Here is an 18,029-nt window from a genome sequence, read left to right as displayed (position 1 = left end):
GGAACAAGGCAAAGTGTTGTGAAATAAAATATTACCTGTAATACGGATTTAGGTAGAGAACTGAACTCTCGCTCTTTATATAGCTGACGTGTCTTGCGCATCCGTTCTGCGCATCTGTAATGGCGGCCTCCGTATGATATCCGGTTTGCGTGTGTGCGAGAGAGAGCGAGAGAGAGAGCGCGAGAGAGAACGCTCAACCGTAGCGCGCCGCCGACCGCCCAACTGCACCGCGCTGGTCGCGTTATTGTGACAGAGCCGTCGCTGAAATTTAGAAGATGTTTTTAAAGTCCTGATGTACTTTCTAAAATTTAAGTGGACCTCAGTGCGCACTGCGCAGGGAGCTTAATTTGGTGCGGTCGCGCAACCGCAGCGCGCCGGGCGCTCACTGTCGCATTGCTTAAAGAGCGCCTTTGTGTTTTAGGATGAACAGCAGAGACCAAAGGAACAAGGCAAAGTGTTGTGAAATAAAATATTACCTGTAATACGCATTTTGTTATTTGCTGATTGAAACTGCTAAATAAACTGTGAATTGAAACTAATAGGAAGAAAACAACTCTCGCTCTTTATATAGCTGACGTGTCTTGCGCATCCGTTCTGTGCATTTTATTTCACAACACTTTGCCTTGTTCCTTTCTTCTCTGCTGTTCACTTCAAACACGCTCCATGCGACCGCAATGCTCTCGTATCAGACGCTTGCTCGATCACCTGCTCGTTTGCTGTCTGTCACAATGTACCCTACACAAATCCGAAACATTTGTTGCGGCTCAGAGTCACGACGAGGGGCAAGTTTTGGTTTCCAAGGGTGTTTTTATTCCTCTTAAACGACTCTCCCATACAGAGCCGCCTTTTTCACATGCGCGCACAGAGCGCGGTGGTGCGTTTACAGGCAGTCGGAGAAATCAACGCCAACAAAAAAAATTACATCCAGCCTAGTTAAGACCATACCAAAGACTATAAAAATGGGACCCATTGCCTCCCTGCGTGTGTGACGATCATTGGGACTTAAAAAAAAAAAAAATATTTTAATTTCATAAAAATTGGGTGCGTATTATACATGGGTACAGGCTTTTTTCCAGCATCAGCATGCCATTTTTAGGGTGCGTATTATACATGGGGGCGCACTATACACGGAAAAAACGGTAGATTGATTCTGTTAGAAATAATTTAACTTGGGTGGTTAGATACGGACGAGTCCCTTCACCCCGGCTTGTCGAACCCTTTGATGGGAAGCCGGTGACACTTTGAGAAAAAGTGCGCGTTTGACATTTTGGCGCCCAACGAGTTGAGGGGGGGTTGTGATTTAAGATTTACTAATAAATATTTACTCGCAGCTCCAAAACGAACCTGTGTGGAGTTTTTTCAGTTTTTTCTTCACAGGAACTATTATAATTCCGCTCACTGATACAAACAAATGTCAGAACGGCCTTGAGTGACATAAAAACAGTCTCTTTAAGGAATAGGGTTTCCTAGAAAAGAACTTTTAGTAGCACGGGAGGATTAGAACTGTTTTGTGTCACAGTAAATGGTGACCGTTACCCCTCAGCACGTTGCTTTAAGTATGAATACTTGAACTCCTTCACTTGGGCAAAAATCTCATCCCCCATTCCATGTTCGGAGAGGGCCTTCCACCAGACTGATTTCTGACTGAGGACAATGGTCTGAAATTTGGAGGTGCTGATTTTTAACCCAACCGCTTCACAAGCGGCTGTGAAACGCTCCAGTGAAAGTTGGAGATCACGGTTTGAAGAAGCCAACAGGCCACATCATCAGCAAAAATCAGGGATGCAATACCGCACCTGCACCGAAGAATACCTTATGGATGCGTTAAATACAGAAATAGCACCCGTAACTGAGACTGCGCCTTTTAATATGGTGCGCTCTAAATATTTTTCACTCCTATCCTTTAAGAATCGTTTGTATAGGTTGTTGTTTTTTCCTGGGTGCGTAGAGCCCTGCTAAATGGTCGTTTTGTCTCTTTTTTTTTTAAACTGACATCTTCATTGTCAACGTCACTGTTCGGCTCTCAGCGAAGGCTTTGTGGCTGTCTGTCCACCGTCGATCATTGGACACGTAAGTATGCCTTCGGATCAAAAGGTTTGTACGGCTTCGTGCACCACCTACACCCTTCTCTTAGAAAGGTTGTCCCTGCTAGAGAGACGTGTCCGCCAGCTAGAGCAGAGTAGCCCAATAACCGTAGATGTGGCGGACATGGATGCGGGCTGTAGTCAGCCCACTAGCCCAGTTAGCATTAGCCCCAAGCCGCTCGCTAACTGGGATGAGCCAGTTAAGACGCATAGCCGTCCCAAGCCATCTCCGCCTACTGGCTCTCGCACATTGGTCATAGGTGACTCCATTACCCAAAACATCACGCTTAAAAATCCAGCCACGGTAATGTGTATCCCTGGAGGCAGAGCACCCGACATAGAAGCTAATCTTGGGGAGCTGGCTCGCAATAGTTCTAGTCAACAGCATAGGACCAACAACACTAATTACTCGGATATAGTGATACACGTTGGCTCCAATGATTCTAGGATGAGGTAATCAGAGATCACAAAGAAAAACATAGTGAGAGCTTGTGATCTCGCCAGAAAGATGAGTCGGCATCGAGTATTTGTCTCTGGCCCCTTGTCTGGGAGATGCACTGATGAGAGGTTTAGCAGATTATTCTCCCTTAATCAATGGATGGCTGGTTTCTGTACGAATCAGGGACTGCATTTTATAAATAACTGGTCTTCCTTCTGGGGCCGCCCCGACCTGCTGAGGAAGGACGGCCTTCATCCTAACCGTGAAGGCGCCTTCACTCTTTCGAGGAACATAGATTATTATTTGAGCCATTTATGACAGGCCACTTTAGAGCAGGCCGGGTCACAGGTGACTAGGCGACCTGTTAGGATGGGTTTGGAGTCTGTTAAGGTAAAGTTAACTCGTGCTAGGCTAGATTCCCATCATGCACATTGCTCCTTGTGTAGACTAGAGCGTCACAGTTTGAATAGTGCTACAGCATACATTGACACACTTTCTATTGAGGTAGTAGACAAGTCCAATTACTCCGCCCTGACCAGTCTCGCTGTTGGTACAGTGCCTGTTCCAGATAATAGTACGTGTCTGCCAAATAATAACAATCAAATTCCTACGGCCGTTTCTTCCCGCCGCGCTAATAAACATTTTAGAGGTAATGCCGGGCCTAGGCAACACAATCTTACTCGTATTTCGTCCGAAAATCCTCCGATCAACCAATTAGACTCAAACTTGGTTTTATGAATGTTACATTACTCCACGCGAAAGCAGTACTCGTTAATGACCTCATCATAGAACGGGGGTGGGCGAACTTTTTGACTGGCGGGCCGAATTCGGTTCTAAATTTTTACCGGGGGCCGAACCAGGAGCAGATGGATGTACGTAGTGTTTGTGTTAAGTAGTAGAAATGACATGTAAAGGTCATTGCATAAAAGGTTTGTACTTTTAGTAGGCAGGAAAGCATGGATATTCAAAAAAAGCTTTTCGAAAACAAATGCATTTACCGTTTTTTTCCATGTATAATGCGCAAAATATAACTAATTTATTGTCCTAAAATCTGGGGTGCGCATTATACATGGGTACAATTTTTTTTAAATATATATATATATATTTTTTAAGAAAATCATGTTACAACATTTTTTGAAGAAAATCTTGTCACGGATAGAGTGTGGAAAGGAGCAGGGCGACTAAGTGCAGCTTGGACCAGGGTTCATTGGAGGAACTCAAAACACAGACTTGGCAAACTAACATAACTCTCTAACAAAACCAACAACAGGACTGACCGACAAAGACGTGGAACAAAAAGACAGGATGGCATTACCAAAGACAGGAACAGAAACCTGTGTTATTGTCAAATATTGTTTGTTTTTTAATCTCCATCGCGGACTGGACGGAGGCAGTATCACTGCGCATGCGCACTATGGATCCGATGCGCAGAACGGATGGGGAAGACACGTCAACTATTTAATACAATCAGCAAATAACAAACTGCGTATTACAGGTAATAATTTCTTTCACAACACTTTGCCTTGTTTCTTTCATCTCTGCTGTTCACTTCAAACACGCTCCATACGACCGCAATGCTCTCGTATCAGACGCTTGCTCGATCACCTGCTCGTTTGCTGTCACAATGTACCCTACACAAATCCGAAAAATTTGTTGCGGCTCCGAGTCACGACGAGGGGCAAGTTTTGGTTTCCAAGGGTGTTTTTATTCCTCTTCAACGTCTCTCCCATACAGAGCCGCCTTTTTCACGTGCACACGCCTTTTTCACATGTCCGCACTGATCGCGGTGGTGCCTTTACGGGCAGTCGGAGAAATCAACGCCAACAAAAAAAATTACATCCAGCCTAGTTAAGACCATACCAAAGACTATAAAAATGGGACCCATTGCCTCCCTGCGTGTGTGACGATCATTGGGACTTAAAAAAATAAAATAAAAAATAAAAAAAATAAAAAATTGGGTGCGTATTATACATGGGTACAGGCTTTTTTCCAGCATCAACATGCCATTTTTAGGGTGCGTATTATAAATGGGGTCGCATTATACACGGAAAAAAACGGTATATAAGCAATAATGTTATCAAACCATCTGTGCACTCTAAATCATTAAATCCATTGATCAAATTCCTCTTCCTTTGTCAACATCGCCGTGCGTGCGCCCTGACGTCAGCCTCGTCGTTATTCCACAGATCTAATATATAACTATATTGTAGCGTTAACAAAGTTCAAGGAAAGACGTGGGTTTGGTAAACGGCTCTTTATTTAACAAAACAAACTTACAGGCGTGTGGCGGCGTGGACTTCCAGCCACGGAAGTGGAAGAGAGCTCCAAAGAATAGGACCGGGCGTGCGTAAAAGCCATGACCAAGCCCCATCCACCGTACTCGGAGGGCCACCCGGCTGAGCGCCGGCCCTCAACTTCCAGCCATGGAAGTGGAAGAGAGCTCCATAGAATAGGACCGGGCGTGCGTAAAAGCCATGACCGAGCCCCATCCACCGTCTTCGGACAGCCACCCGGCTGAACGCCGGGCCCCGACTTCAATCCACGGAAGTGAAAGAGAGCTCCGTCGAGTCGATCTTTCTCCTTTATGTAAACAACAGCCTCGCTGCTGACGCGACGTCGCGATGGCTTTTACGCACGCCCGGTCCTATTGTATGGAGCTCTCTTCCATTTCCGTGGCTGGAAGTCGACGCCGCCACACGCCTGTAAGTTTGTTTTGTTAAATAAAGAGCCGTTTACCAAACCCACGTCTTTCCTTGAACTTTGTTAACGCTACAATATAGTTATATAGTAGATCTGTGGAATAACGACGAGGCAGCGCGACACTGCGTCAGGAGCGCGGCGGTTGTTTACCTAAAGGACAAAGATTGACTCGACGAGCTGCTGCTGACGCGACGTTGCCCTGCTGTCGTCACTTGAAATTCAAATTACAGTAATCCCTTGCTACATTGCGGTTCCACTTTTTTTTTTTGAAAAAAAAACATATAAGTCGCTCCTGAGTATAAGTCGCCCCCCCACCCAAACTATGAAAAAACCCGCGACTTATAGTCCGAAAATTACGGTAAGTAGAAAGCTTGAACGCAAATGGCGTTTAACCAAACTTGAAATTTTCCATCAGGCATGGTGTGACAGCTTCCTGAAATACAAAGATGCGCTTATCTTCGTAAAAAACTAATTATTTCTAGCAAATTATTCATCTCAATAAAAACAATCCTAAATACTTATTCGATACGGTGGCAAAGCTAACATTACTTCCACTCAGCCGACGAGTTCAATTTTTCGCTCGAAAGATTCAATCCATTAGGGATGAGCTCAAGATGACTGTACCAATCACTCAGTCAAGACCGCCGATTACGGGCACTGACAATCATACAATACCCCTCTCAAATTTTACATAATTATTTTTGTATTTTAGTATTTCTTTGAAGTTGGTTCAAACTCCTTTTGAAATGAATTATAGACAGCTTTCAATCCAAGTCACAAACACACGCACATGCACATACACACGCACACACACACACACACACATATATATAGTAATGGCTGTTTGGATCAATATTTTTATTAGGTGATCTTTGATGATGATGTTATATTGCCAAGTTTATGTTGTCATAACTGGCAGACAATTTCCTAAATTCTTGCAGATTACTTACTTTAATATTTGTTTGAGCAGAGCTCATTTTTGCTTGAGACATCTCAATTTTACAATTTTTTCCAAATCCTGCAGCACTCTGATCTGGAATGGTCTGGTATTCTCTGGAGATGACCCATTCAGTTTAGCGTAGACGCTGAAGTTTGCTTTGGATCTTTCCCTCCTTCAGATGATGGGCTTTTCATGCTGTGGTTATGTTTTGCTTGCTGAGATTTTCATTTATGAAGACCTTTGTCCTCTTAATTTTTTTCCCCAATTTCAATGGAGCAATTCTGTACTTCCTGCTTGTGCATTTCAGAAGCACATCACGGGTTTCTTAGGTAGCAGGTGGCATGGGACCACATTTCCAAGATCAGGCGTTATGTTTTTCTTTGATGAAAACTCCTCTACTTGCTTTTCCACAGATCGGTTGTCCTGCTCAACTGCAGCCACTGCTTGCCCTAGTCCCTCACTGCATAGGCTTGATCTTGAGACTGCTAATAGTAAAATAGCTAATAGTAAAAGTAAAATGTGAAGATTTTTTGTATCTGCTATTACTGGCTACACAATCCCGCAGAGCCAGATATTGTTTTTACTTCACTGGGCTTATCACCCAGCTCCAATGAAGTTTGCAGATGTACTTGATTTATTCTTTCGACAGTGCCTTAATTGGGGCTTGCTTAAACGTGAAGACTACTACTTGAGACTTGCTTGTGACTTGAATGTATGTCCTACTCCCACCTATGGCGGGTATACAGATTTATTGTACCTTTTGCCATCCAATGGAAGAGAATTCCAAATCACTATATGCAGCTGGCATGGATAGACAACCAAAGATACATTTCTAATCACTCAAAAGCTGTAAATAGGATTACAATCACAACAAATAATATTGCTTATTAATAATAATTCTGGGCCAATCTGTAATGTGTTCATTTAAGTTTTTACTTAGAATCGAACTAAACCGTGGATTTAGTGAACCATGGCGTTTGCATGTTCTCCCCGTGCCTGCTTGTGTTTCCTCCTACAATCCAGAGACATACATGGTAGGCCGATTGACCACTCTAAACTGCAGGTGTGAGAGCAGATGCTTGTTGGTCTATGTGTGCCCTGTGAATCTCTGGCAACCATTTCTGGGTGTCCCCTACCTACTGCCTGAAGTCAACGCCCGCAACCCCAATTACGAAAAGCAGAAAATGGGAAGACAAATTCATGCATGCACAAACACACACACATATCACCTCTGCTGCCAGGTAATTTCCAGTGGCAAGGTGTTTGAAGCGATACAAACTGTTCCAGTGTCCTGCCCCTCCGCGACACGGATCGTGATGGACAACCTAGAACAGTAATCAGCAAACAAGAAAAGGAAATGACTCCCACCTATCACAGGAGAACAGTTGTACTGCCATTCTTAATAAGTCCCCAGGGAATACTTTATTTTTCAAAGAAAGGTTATTTTCCTACCTCAACCTCCCACAGAGCATTTGAGCTGGTCGCCGATGTGGCCGACTGTCTCAAGGTTGTGCGCAGAAAAACGTGAAGTTTAGTCTTGTACTCGTCACATGTCAGAAACTTCTCCTGCTCCGCATGAAACAAACGTACCACATCGCCCTGAAAGAAAGTCAAAGTCTGCTTTATTGTCAATCTCTTCACATGTCAAGACACACAAAGAAACCGAAATTACGTTTCCTCTATCCCACGGTGACGAGACATAGTACACGATAGACATACAAGTACCGTAATTTTCGGACTATAAGTCGCACCCGAGCATAAGTCGCCCCCCCACTCAAACTATGAAAATAAATGCGACTTATCCGAAAATTACGGTGAACGACACAAAATAAAAACAAGAAGGCACAAACAATAAATAATAAGAGTGATGAATAAATAATAAATAAACAAATAACGCAATAAATAAGAGGAGCAAAACGGAGCAAGTGTGCATACAGCAGACAGTAAGCATAGCGCAAAAGTACAGGACGCTGCGCAGAAAGGGGGTGAAACAATGGTGTCTTGTCAAAATGCTGTGCAGTTTTGTCCAAACTTTGCATCATGCCATAATATGAATTTGGTCAGCCCCGCCCACCCTTAAACCGATTTTACGCTAACTCTAAACAACACCACATCTCTTCATTTGGCCTGGCATTACACCACACTGCTTTCTTTGCTATTCCATTCCAGGAGGCTCTGAAAAGGCAAAGGCACCCAGGAAAAAGTGGGTGGGGTTTGGGCAGGATCAACTACTCAAATACAGAAAAAGAGAGTAACAAAGAGTTTTAACATAAAATTCTATACATATATACATATAGTATACACACACACACACATATACAGTCAAACCTCGATTTTCGACCACACGTTCCTGAAGGCGGTTTGAGAAGTGAATCGGTCGAATTCCGAATCTATTTTTCCCATTACAAATAATGGAAAAAAAAATTATCCGTTTCAAGACTAAAAAAACCCGCCATTTTTAAGCATATTTGCGCATTTGTGTCCGATCGCGCAACTGCAGCGCACCGCTGAACGCGCAATCGTAGCGCGCCACCGACCGCGCAACTGCACCGCGCTGGTCGCATTATTGTGACAGAGGCGTCGCTGAAATTTAGAAAATATTTTTAAAGTCCTGATGTACTTTCCCAAATTTAAGTGGACCTCAGTGTGCAAGGAGCTTAATTTGGTCCGATCGCGCAACCGCAGCGCGCCAGGCGCTCACTGTCGCATTGCTTTAAAAGCGTCTTTGTGTTTTAGCATGGCTTTACTGCTCCCACTTGCTTTCTTTGGAGGCATGATTAGGGGTTAATACAATCTATTCTGCCTTTTGTAATAAGTTTAAGTAGAAACACGTTTACATGTAGCGCTTTACCTCCCTCTAATGGTTGCAGTGGGAAGTTGTTTTTGAGAGCAAATACCGAATGGCAGCAAGCAATGTTGACTCGTGTGCATGTGTTAAAAGCTGATGTTTAAACCTTTTATGTTGTGCCTTGGACAAGATTTGTCCGTGAGTATTATTCGAATTTTGAAACAATATTTTATTTTGGTTACATGTGATGTTTAATGCAAACCTATTCACCGTAAATGTGATGTAGCTTGTACGTGTTCAGCTAACGCACAATTTTACTTGTATTTTCTCCTAGTTTTACGACGGTCTTAAGAGGGCAATGGTTTGAGGCCATTCTACAAATAAATCAGCTAAAAGAAACCAAGTCTGATTATTTGGAGCGTCGTTAACTCGCTGTCTAGCTGGTGAAAAACTAGATGCTTCAGAGTGAGGACAGCACAGTAAAAGGACACTAGCGCGGCGGGCACAACCACGAGGAGCTACATCCAGCAAAATAACCATGAGCCTACGGTCAGGAAAGCTGTATCCCCCAGGTCTACCAGAAGAAGATATAATGCCAGACCCTACAGAATCAGGACAAGTGCACAACACAGACGATGTGGACAGCACGGAGAACAAGGGTAACGCAAGCTACACAGACACAAAGGTCAAGTCTTCACGCTCGCATACATCCAAACGTTCATCCGTAAGTTCTGCAGCGCTAAAAGCACGTGCACAAGCAGTTGCTGCACGAGCACAGCTGGAGTATTCATTAAAAGAAGCAGTCATAATGAAACAGAAAACTGAACTTGAGGCTAGTTTACATGTTTTGAGTAGTCAAAAAGCTGTTGCAGTTGCCGAAGCAGAGGCTGCTGTTTATGAAGAAGAGGGTCTCTCAAAGACTGAACTGAGTCATGTGTTTGTAGAACCACCTGCTAATCCAATGCAACGCACAGCAGAGTATATTCAGCAACACACAGACATTTGCCATGAAGGACTCACATTACGAGTTGATCCTCTCGCTTGCCACAATGCTGCACGTGAACAATGTGAAATGGCTCGGAATACAAAGATAGACAATAAAGGCATGCACAGCGTGGAAAAAACGGATGTTAAGGTAGAGCACGAAACACAGCAAGAACAGACGAATTCCCCCAAAATGTATCCGTACGACACTCCTCCGACATCAGTAGAAATAAGGGGTGAAGATGCGGTGTACAGGACATCGCGAAGTACCTAACAAGGAGAGAACTGTTAAGTACAGGACTTTTGCAGTTTGACGATCACCCAGAAAACTACTGGGCGTGGAAGGCTTCGTTTCAAAACACCATAAAAGACTTGCATGCTACAGCGCAGGAAGAACTAGATTTAATGATAAAATGGCTTGGAGTTGAGTCTGGTCGGCAAGCTAAAAGAATTCGCTCAATATATGTTTTCAATCCAATCGCTGCTCTCAGCCTTGTGTGGCAAAGACTCGAGGAATGTTACGGGTCTCCTGAAGTAGTGGAAAATGCACTGTTGAAGAAGATCGAGCAGTTTCCCAAACTCAGCAACAGAGACAGCACAAAGTTAAGAGAGCTAGGTGACATTCTACAAGAAATCGAATGTGCAAAGGATGGAGGATACTTACCAGACCTCTCATATTTGGACACAGCACGCGGAGTGAACCCCATTGCGGACAAACTACCCTACGCGTTACAAGAAAAATGGATTGCAACAGGAGCAAAGTATAAAGAGCAATACAAAGTCTGCTTTCCCCCTTTCAGCGTCTTTTCAAGATTTGTGAGACAACAAGCCAAAATAAGAAACGACCCAAGCTTTGTCATCACACCTCCAGCTAGCACAGTGCTTCTCAAATAGTGGGGCGCGCCCCCCTTGGGGGGCGCAGTGCTATTCCTGGGGGGGCGCGTGTGACCCTGGGGAACAGGCTTTTTTTTTGGCAGTACTAGAATAAAGAGTGATTGCGCGTTTACTACAGCAGGGGGCAGTGGCGCTCTCATTGTTACTTCTGTCACGTTTGCGACAGTGCAACATTTTACGACTTACAAGACAAGTTAGGATAGTCACGGTGGGGAGGGGGGGCGCGAATAGTTTTCTTCTTGCTAGGGGGGGGCGTAACAGAAAATATTTGAGAAGCACTGAGCTAGCACAAGCTTCAAGAAAGACCAAGGTTTTAAAGGTAATTCCAGGCAAGTGATAACTGTGAACAAAACAGACATTCCCGCAGACAGTAGTTTTTCTCAGAACAGATACAGTCAGTTGCCAGAAAGCCCTGACAAGCTATGCCCAATACATAAGAAGCCTCATCCACTAAAAAAGTGCAAAAGCTTTAGAGCAAAACCCATAGATGAGCGCAAGTCCTTTCTTAAAGAGAATAGAGTCTGTTTTAAGTGTTGTGGCTCTACTCAGCATTTAGCGAAATACTGCAAGGTACAAATAAAGTGCACAGACTGTGGCAGTGACAGACATTTATCAGCGCTACATCCAGGTCCACCTCTTGTTCCAGCTGATAGCCCTGAAGCCGACAAAGAGGATGGCGGGGAGACAGAGGACAGTGCAAACATTTCAGTGGTCTCTAAATGCACAGAAATCTGCGGTAATGCAGACAGTCCACATTCATGCTCAAAGATAAGTCCGGTGTTAGTCTATCCAGATGGCAAAAGACAACAAGCACAAAAGATGTACGCAGTGTTTGACGAACAAAGTAACAAGTCTCTTGCTAAGTCACAGTTTTTTGAGCTATTTAATATTAAGACACGCTCAGACGCTTACAAGCTCAGAACATGCTCCGGACTGTCAGATAATGTTGGCAGAACAGCATCAAACTTTGTGATTGAGTCAATGGATGGTAGAGTAAAACTCCCACTCCCAAATCTGATCGAATGTGACATGATTCCAGACGATAGGAGTGAGATACCGTCTCCACAAGTTGCTATGCAGTTCCCACACTTACAGACGATAGTTGACAAGATACCTCCTGTCGAAATACAAGTACCTGTCCTTCTACTCTTGGGAAGAGATATTATACAGGTACACAAAGTCAGAGAGAGAATCAACGGGCCGCACAATACACCCTATGCGCAGCGCCTAGACCTAGGGTGGGTAATTGTTGGTGAAGCCTGCCTAGGAAAGACACACAAGCCCTCGAATGTGAATGTCCTAAAAACACATGTTCTTCAGAATGGCCGTGCTTCTTACCTCAGCCCATGCCCCAACATCTTTCAAGTAAAGGAGTCGAGTGGTTGCAGCTTCCAACCAAACACCACACCCGCTCTTCAAAAGGGCAGTGAAGATAAAAATTCTGATTTGCTGGGACAAACTGTTTTTGAGAAAACAAAAGATGACGACAAACCAGCGCTGTCGGTAGAAGATAAAGACTTTATTGACATTATGGAAAAAGAACTGTTTCAAAACAAAGCCAACAGCTGGGTGGCACCGTTGCCATTCCGCTCACCCAGACCGAAACTTCCAAGTAACAGGGAGCAAGCATTCAAACGTCTTCAGTCACTCAGGAAAACACTGGACCGCAACCCTGAAATGAAAAGACAATACACCGAGTTCATACAAAACCTGCTGAACAATGACCATGCGGAGCTCGCTCTACCTCTGGACTCGGACAAAGAACACTGGTACTTACCATCCTTCGGTGTGTACCATCCTCAAAAACCCGACCAGCTGAGAGTAGTTTTTGACTCAAGTGCAGAGTTTCAAGGACAGTCCCTTAACAAAGTCTTGTTAAGCGGACCTGACCTCAACAACACACTACTAGGTGTTCTTATGCGCTTTAGGAAAGAGCCAGTAGCATTTTCGACTGATGTGCAGCAAATGTTTTATTGCTTTGAAGTGAGAGAGGATCACAGGGATTATCTAAGATTCCTTTGGCATGAAAATAATGATCCGGATAAAGATATTTGTGAATATAGAATGAAAGTCCACGTTTTCGGAAATAGTCCCTCCCCGGCCGTGGCTATTTACTGTATGAGGCGTGCTGCAGTCGAAGGAGAGGAAGAGCATGGACAAGATGCAAAGCAGTTCATTAAGAGGCATTTTTATGTGGATGACGGCCTCGCATCCACAACAACCTCAGAAGAAGCTGTTGAGATACTCACAAACGCACAAAACATGTTGGCCCAATCCAATTTAAAACTACACAAAATAGCCTCTAACAACCACAAGGTAGTGAAAGCATTTCCTGCTGCTGAAAGAGCAAAAGATCTGAAAGACTTGGATTTAGAGCCGGGCGACATACCTCTGCAGAGGAGCCTAGGGGTGCTCTGGAATCTTGAAACTGACAGTTTTACCTTTCATGTCGCCACCGAACTAAAGCCATACACCAGGAGAGGTGTGTTGGCCACAGTTAACAGTTTGTACGATCCACTAGGTTTCGTATCACCCGTCACAATGCAAGGAAAAGCACTTCTACGTGAACTGTCCACAGAACAAAAGGATTGGGATGAACCACTTCCTGTGGAAAGAGAAGAGGAATGGAACAAATGGAGATACTCATTAAAAGATCTTGAGCAGCTACAAATACCAAGATGCTCCCAATCTACAGCTGTGAGGAAAGAACTGTGCATATTCTCAGATGCCTCCACCATGGCCATAGGAGCAGTAGCGTATCTGAGAGCACTTGACAGTGAAGGTCAGTGGCACACGGGTTTTATCATGGGGAAGTCAAAAGTGGCCCCCCGTCCTGCCCACACGGTCCCGAGACTAGAGTTATGTGCAGCAGTTTTAGCTGTTGAAATGTACGAACTCATTAGGGATGAGATGGACATTGAAGTAGACACTGTCAGATTTTTTACAGATAGTAAAATCGTTCTTGGCTACATACATAACAACACAAAGAGATTCTACACTTATGTAGCTAATCGAGTGACCAGGATCAGGAAGTCCACACATCCTGCACAGTGGTGTTACATAGCTACTTGTGACAATCCAGCAGACAATGCAACCAGACCCATAGCAGCTTCTACACTAGCTCACACAAACTGGTTTAGTGGTCCTTCCTTTTTAACACAGCCCAATAAAGAGTCGACGCATTCAGATGATTTCAATCTGATTGACCCTGATACAGATACTGAGATCAGGCCTGAGGTGAAAAGTTTTGTCACTAAAACCTCAACTACGCAGTTAGAGTCAAGTCGCTTTGAAAGATTCTCTCAGTGGACGAGTTTGTATCAAACTATTGCATCACTAAAACGTGTCGCAGCATCATTCAAGAAAACAAACTTGGGAAACAAAGGCTGGAATTGTTTTAAAAACACAAACACTACCGATGAACTGTATAAAGCACGGAAATTTATCATTCAAACTGTGCAACATGAAACATTCAAAGAAGAGTTCCGGTGCATAAAAGCTAACCAGCCATTACCGAAACAGAGCTGTCTTAAAAAGCTAAACCCTGTTATTGATGAAGATTGTCTTCTGAGAATAGGAGGACGCTTGGCACCTGCTAATCTCACTAAGGAAGAGAAACATCCACTCATTATCCCACACACTCATCACGTAGCAGTCCTACTTGTCAGGTACCATCACGAGAAGGTAGCGCATCAGGGGCGCCACATAACAGAAGGAGCGCTCAGAGCAGCCGGATTTTGGATTATCGGCAGTAAACGGCTTGTCTCTTCTGTCATTCACAAATGTGTTCTCTGTCGTAAGCTCAGAGGGCAATTTCAAACTGTTGCCTATGCCACCATTCACCAGTGTTGGAATGGACATCTTCGGTCCTTGGACGGTTACCACACGTCGCACCAGAGGAGGAAGTGCAGACAGTAAACGCTGGGCTGTACTTTTCACCTGTATGTCCATGAGAGCTGTGCACATTGAGCTCATCGAATCAATGTCGACATCCAGCTTTATCAATGCGCTGAGAAGGTTTTTCAGCATTCGTGGACCCGCACAGATACTCCGCTCGGATAGAGGTACCAATTTTATTGGAGCATGCAACGAACTGAAAATTTATCACAAGGACACAGAATTGAACTCTTACCTGCAGGAAAAAGGATTTACGTGGCTGTTCAACTCCCCACACTCCTCACACATGGGTGGGTCGTGGGAGAGACTCATTGGAATTGCAAGACGTATTTTGGATGGTATTCTTTTGAAAGTCATACATATCCAACTCACACATGAGGTGTTAAGTACTTTCATGGCGGAAGTGATGGCAATAATGAATGCAAGACCACTCGTGGCGGTGTCAACAGATCCTGACAGACCAAATCTTCTCACCCCAGCAATGCTTCTTACCCAAAAGACCAATGCCTTATCTGCACCAACAGGAACCTTTGCACCTCCAGACCTCTATTCAAAGCAATGGAAGCAAGTACAGTCTGGCGGACACCTTTTGGAAACAGTGGAAGAGTGAATATCTTTCAACTCTACAGCAAAGGCGAAAATGGACTGATGAAAAAATGAATGTAAAAGTCGGTGACATTGTATTACTGAAAGACGTGCTTGCACACAGAAATGACTGGTCCATGGGAAGAGTTGTGAAAACATTTGAGAGTAAGGACAAAAAGGTTCGAAAAGCAGAAGTGAAGACTGTAAAAGATGGGAATGTGAAAGTGTTTTTGAGACCTATTACAGACATGGTTTTGCTGGTATCAGAAAAGTAAATGTTGCATTTTTTTGTTATTTACATGTTCTAAAGTTTGATTTGTAGTGGCACAATTGTATTGTACCAGGCGGGGAGTATTCTGCCTTTTGTAATAAGTTTAAGTAGAAACACGTTTACATGTAGCGCTTTACCTCCCTCTAATGGTTGCGGTGGGAAGTTGTTTTTGAGAGCAAATACCGAATGGCAGCAAGCAATGTCGACTCGTGTGCATGTGTTAAAAGCTGATGTTTAAACCTTTTATGTTGTGCCTTGGACAAGATTCGTCCGTGAGTATTATTCGAATTTTGAAACAATATTTTATTTTGGTTACATGTGATGTTTAATGCAAACCTATTCACCGTAAATGTGATGTAGCTTGTACGTGTTCAGCTAACGCACAATTTTACTTGTATTTTCTCCTAGTTTTACGACGGTCTTAAGAGGGCAATGGTTTGAGGCCATTCTACAAATAAATCAGCTAAAAGAAACCAAGTCTGATTATTTGGAGCGTCGTTAACTCGCTGTCTAGCTGGTGAAAAACTAGATGCTTCAGAGTGAGGACAGCACACAATCCTCAAAGTAACGAAAATACAGTAACGAACGGAGTCAGTCGGCATCAGGGCCGCGCGGTTGGGTTTTCTTGGGTCCTTTCGTCTCATCTCGCGAGGTTAGACCTCTGAATTCTTTTCGACAACCGAAGCAAAAAAATCTCAAATTTTTCGTTCGAATTCGTATTTGTTCAAGAACTGGGACGTTAGGAAACCGAGGCTTGAGTGTATTCCAAAAACATCACGCGAGGGGCGCTTCCATTTTTTTCATTCCAGATATTTACACTTTTGCCAAAATTCATAAAATTTTCACCATTCATTCTTAACAGCACATTGATCATTTTCATTTACGCGATTCCCATTTGCACAAAGTTGAGAACGTGTCGTGAGTGCACAATAGTAGCGAAGAAAACATTCTCAGCAGGGTTCGAGGTTTGACTGTATATGTACAGGACTGTCTCAGAAAATTAGAATATTGTGATGAAGTTTTTTACTTTCTATAATGCAATTAAAAAAACAAAAATGTCATACATTCTGTATTCATTACAAATCAACTGAACTATTGCATGCCTTTTATTATTTTAATATTGCTGATTATGGCTTACAGCTTAAGAAAACTCAAATATCCTATCTCGAAATATTAGAATATTTCCTCAGACCAAGTAAAAAAAAAAGATTTATAACAGCAAAACAAAATCAAACATTTGAAAATGTCCATTGATACACTCAGTACCTGGTTAGGAATCCTTTTGCACGGATTACTGCATCAATGCGGCGTGGCATGGAGGCAATCAGCCTGTGGCATTGCTGAGGTGTTACGGAAGCCCAGGATGCTTCAATAGCGGGATTTAGCTCATTTGCATTGTTGGGTCTGGTGTCTTTCAGCTTCTTCTTTACAATACCCCACAAATTATCTATGGGGTTCAGGTCAGGGGAATTGGCAGGCCAATGGAGGACAGTAATGCCATGGTCAGTACACCATTTACTGGTGGTTTTGGCACTGTGGGCAGGTGCCAAATCATGCTGGAAAATGAAATCATCATTTCCATAGAGCTTTTCAGCAGACGGAAGCATGTAGTGCTCTAAAATCTGCATTTACTCTGGACTTGATGAAGCACAGTGGACCAACACCAGCAGCTGACATGGCTCCCCAAAACATCGCTGACTGTGGGAACTTCACACTGGATTTCAAGCAACTTGGATTTTGCTCCTCTTCAGCCTTTTCTTCAGACTCTGGAACCTTGACTTCCAAATGAAATACAAAACTTGCTTTCGTCTAAGAAGAGGACTTTGGAACACCCTGCAACTCTCCAGTGCTTCTTTTCCATAGCCCAAGTCAGACGCTTCTTCCGTTGTCTTGAGTTCAGAAGTGGCTTGACCATGGGAATACGGCTATTGTAGCCCATTTCCCGGACATGTCTGTGAACAGTGGCTTTTGATACCTGGACTTCAGTCCACTGTCTTTGAAGCTCCCCCAAATTCTGGAAGCGACTCTTCTGTACAATAGTGTTAAGGCTGCGGTCATCTCTCTTGGTTGTGCAGCGTTTACTGCCACATTTCCCCCTTCCAACAGACTTTTTGTGGATGTGCTTTGAAATTGCACAGTGTGAACAGCTTGCTCTTTGAGAAATTTCTTATTGTGTCTTACCCTCCTGATGGAGGGTGTCAATTTATTGATTGATTGATTGATTGATTGATATCTTTATTTCGAACATCCAAAATAAAAACTAAAAAATAAATAAATAAATAAATAAATAACACTCTAAAGTGCCACATAAGTCCATACAACAAACAAACAAAAAATAAACCAACAAATAGAAATAAATAAATAAAATAAAATAATTAATTCATAATAATAATACATAAGTAAATAAATTAATAAATAATGCTCGATAAGGAGTAGGAGGAAGCATA

At 43.3% G+C, this 18,029-nt stretch overlaps 1 protein-coding gene across 2 annotated transcripts in view; it reads right to left on the bottom strand.

Annotated features, from left to right (window-relative positions):
* The window catches only part of itpr3 (inositol 1,4,5-trisphosphate receptor, type 3), a 534,890-nt gene that overhangs the window by 351,224 nt on the left and 165,637 nt on the right, over nt 1-18,029 (bottom strand). For both annotated transcript variants that reach the window (XM_061272597.1, XM_061272598.1), the window contains exons 8-9: nt 7,616-7,762; nt 7,393-7,488 (exon numbers count right to left, since the gene is read on the bottom strand). In XM_061272597.1, the coding sequence (XP_061128581.1) occupies nt 7,393-7,488; nt 7,616-7,762 (243 nt within the window). The remainder of the gene's footprint in view (nt 1-7,392; nt 7,489-7,615; nt 7,763-18,029) is intronic.

This window comes from Syngnathus typhle, linkage group LG2 (assembly GCF_033458585.1).
Source record: "Syngnathus typhle isolate RoL2023-S1 ecotype Sweden linkage group LG2, RoL_Styp_1.0, whole genome shotgun sequence".
Taxonomy (NCBI): domain Eukaryota; kingdom Metazoa; phylum Chordata; class Actinopteri; order Syngnathiformes; family Syngnathidae; genus Syngnathus; species Syngnathus typhle.
The sequence above is the reverse complement of the archived record's forward strand: the minus strand, read 5'-3'. Positions and strand labels throughout refer to the sequence as shown.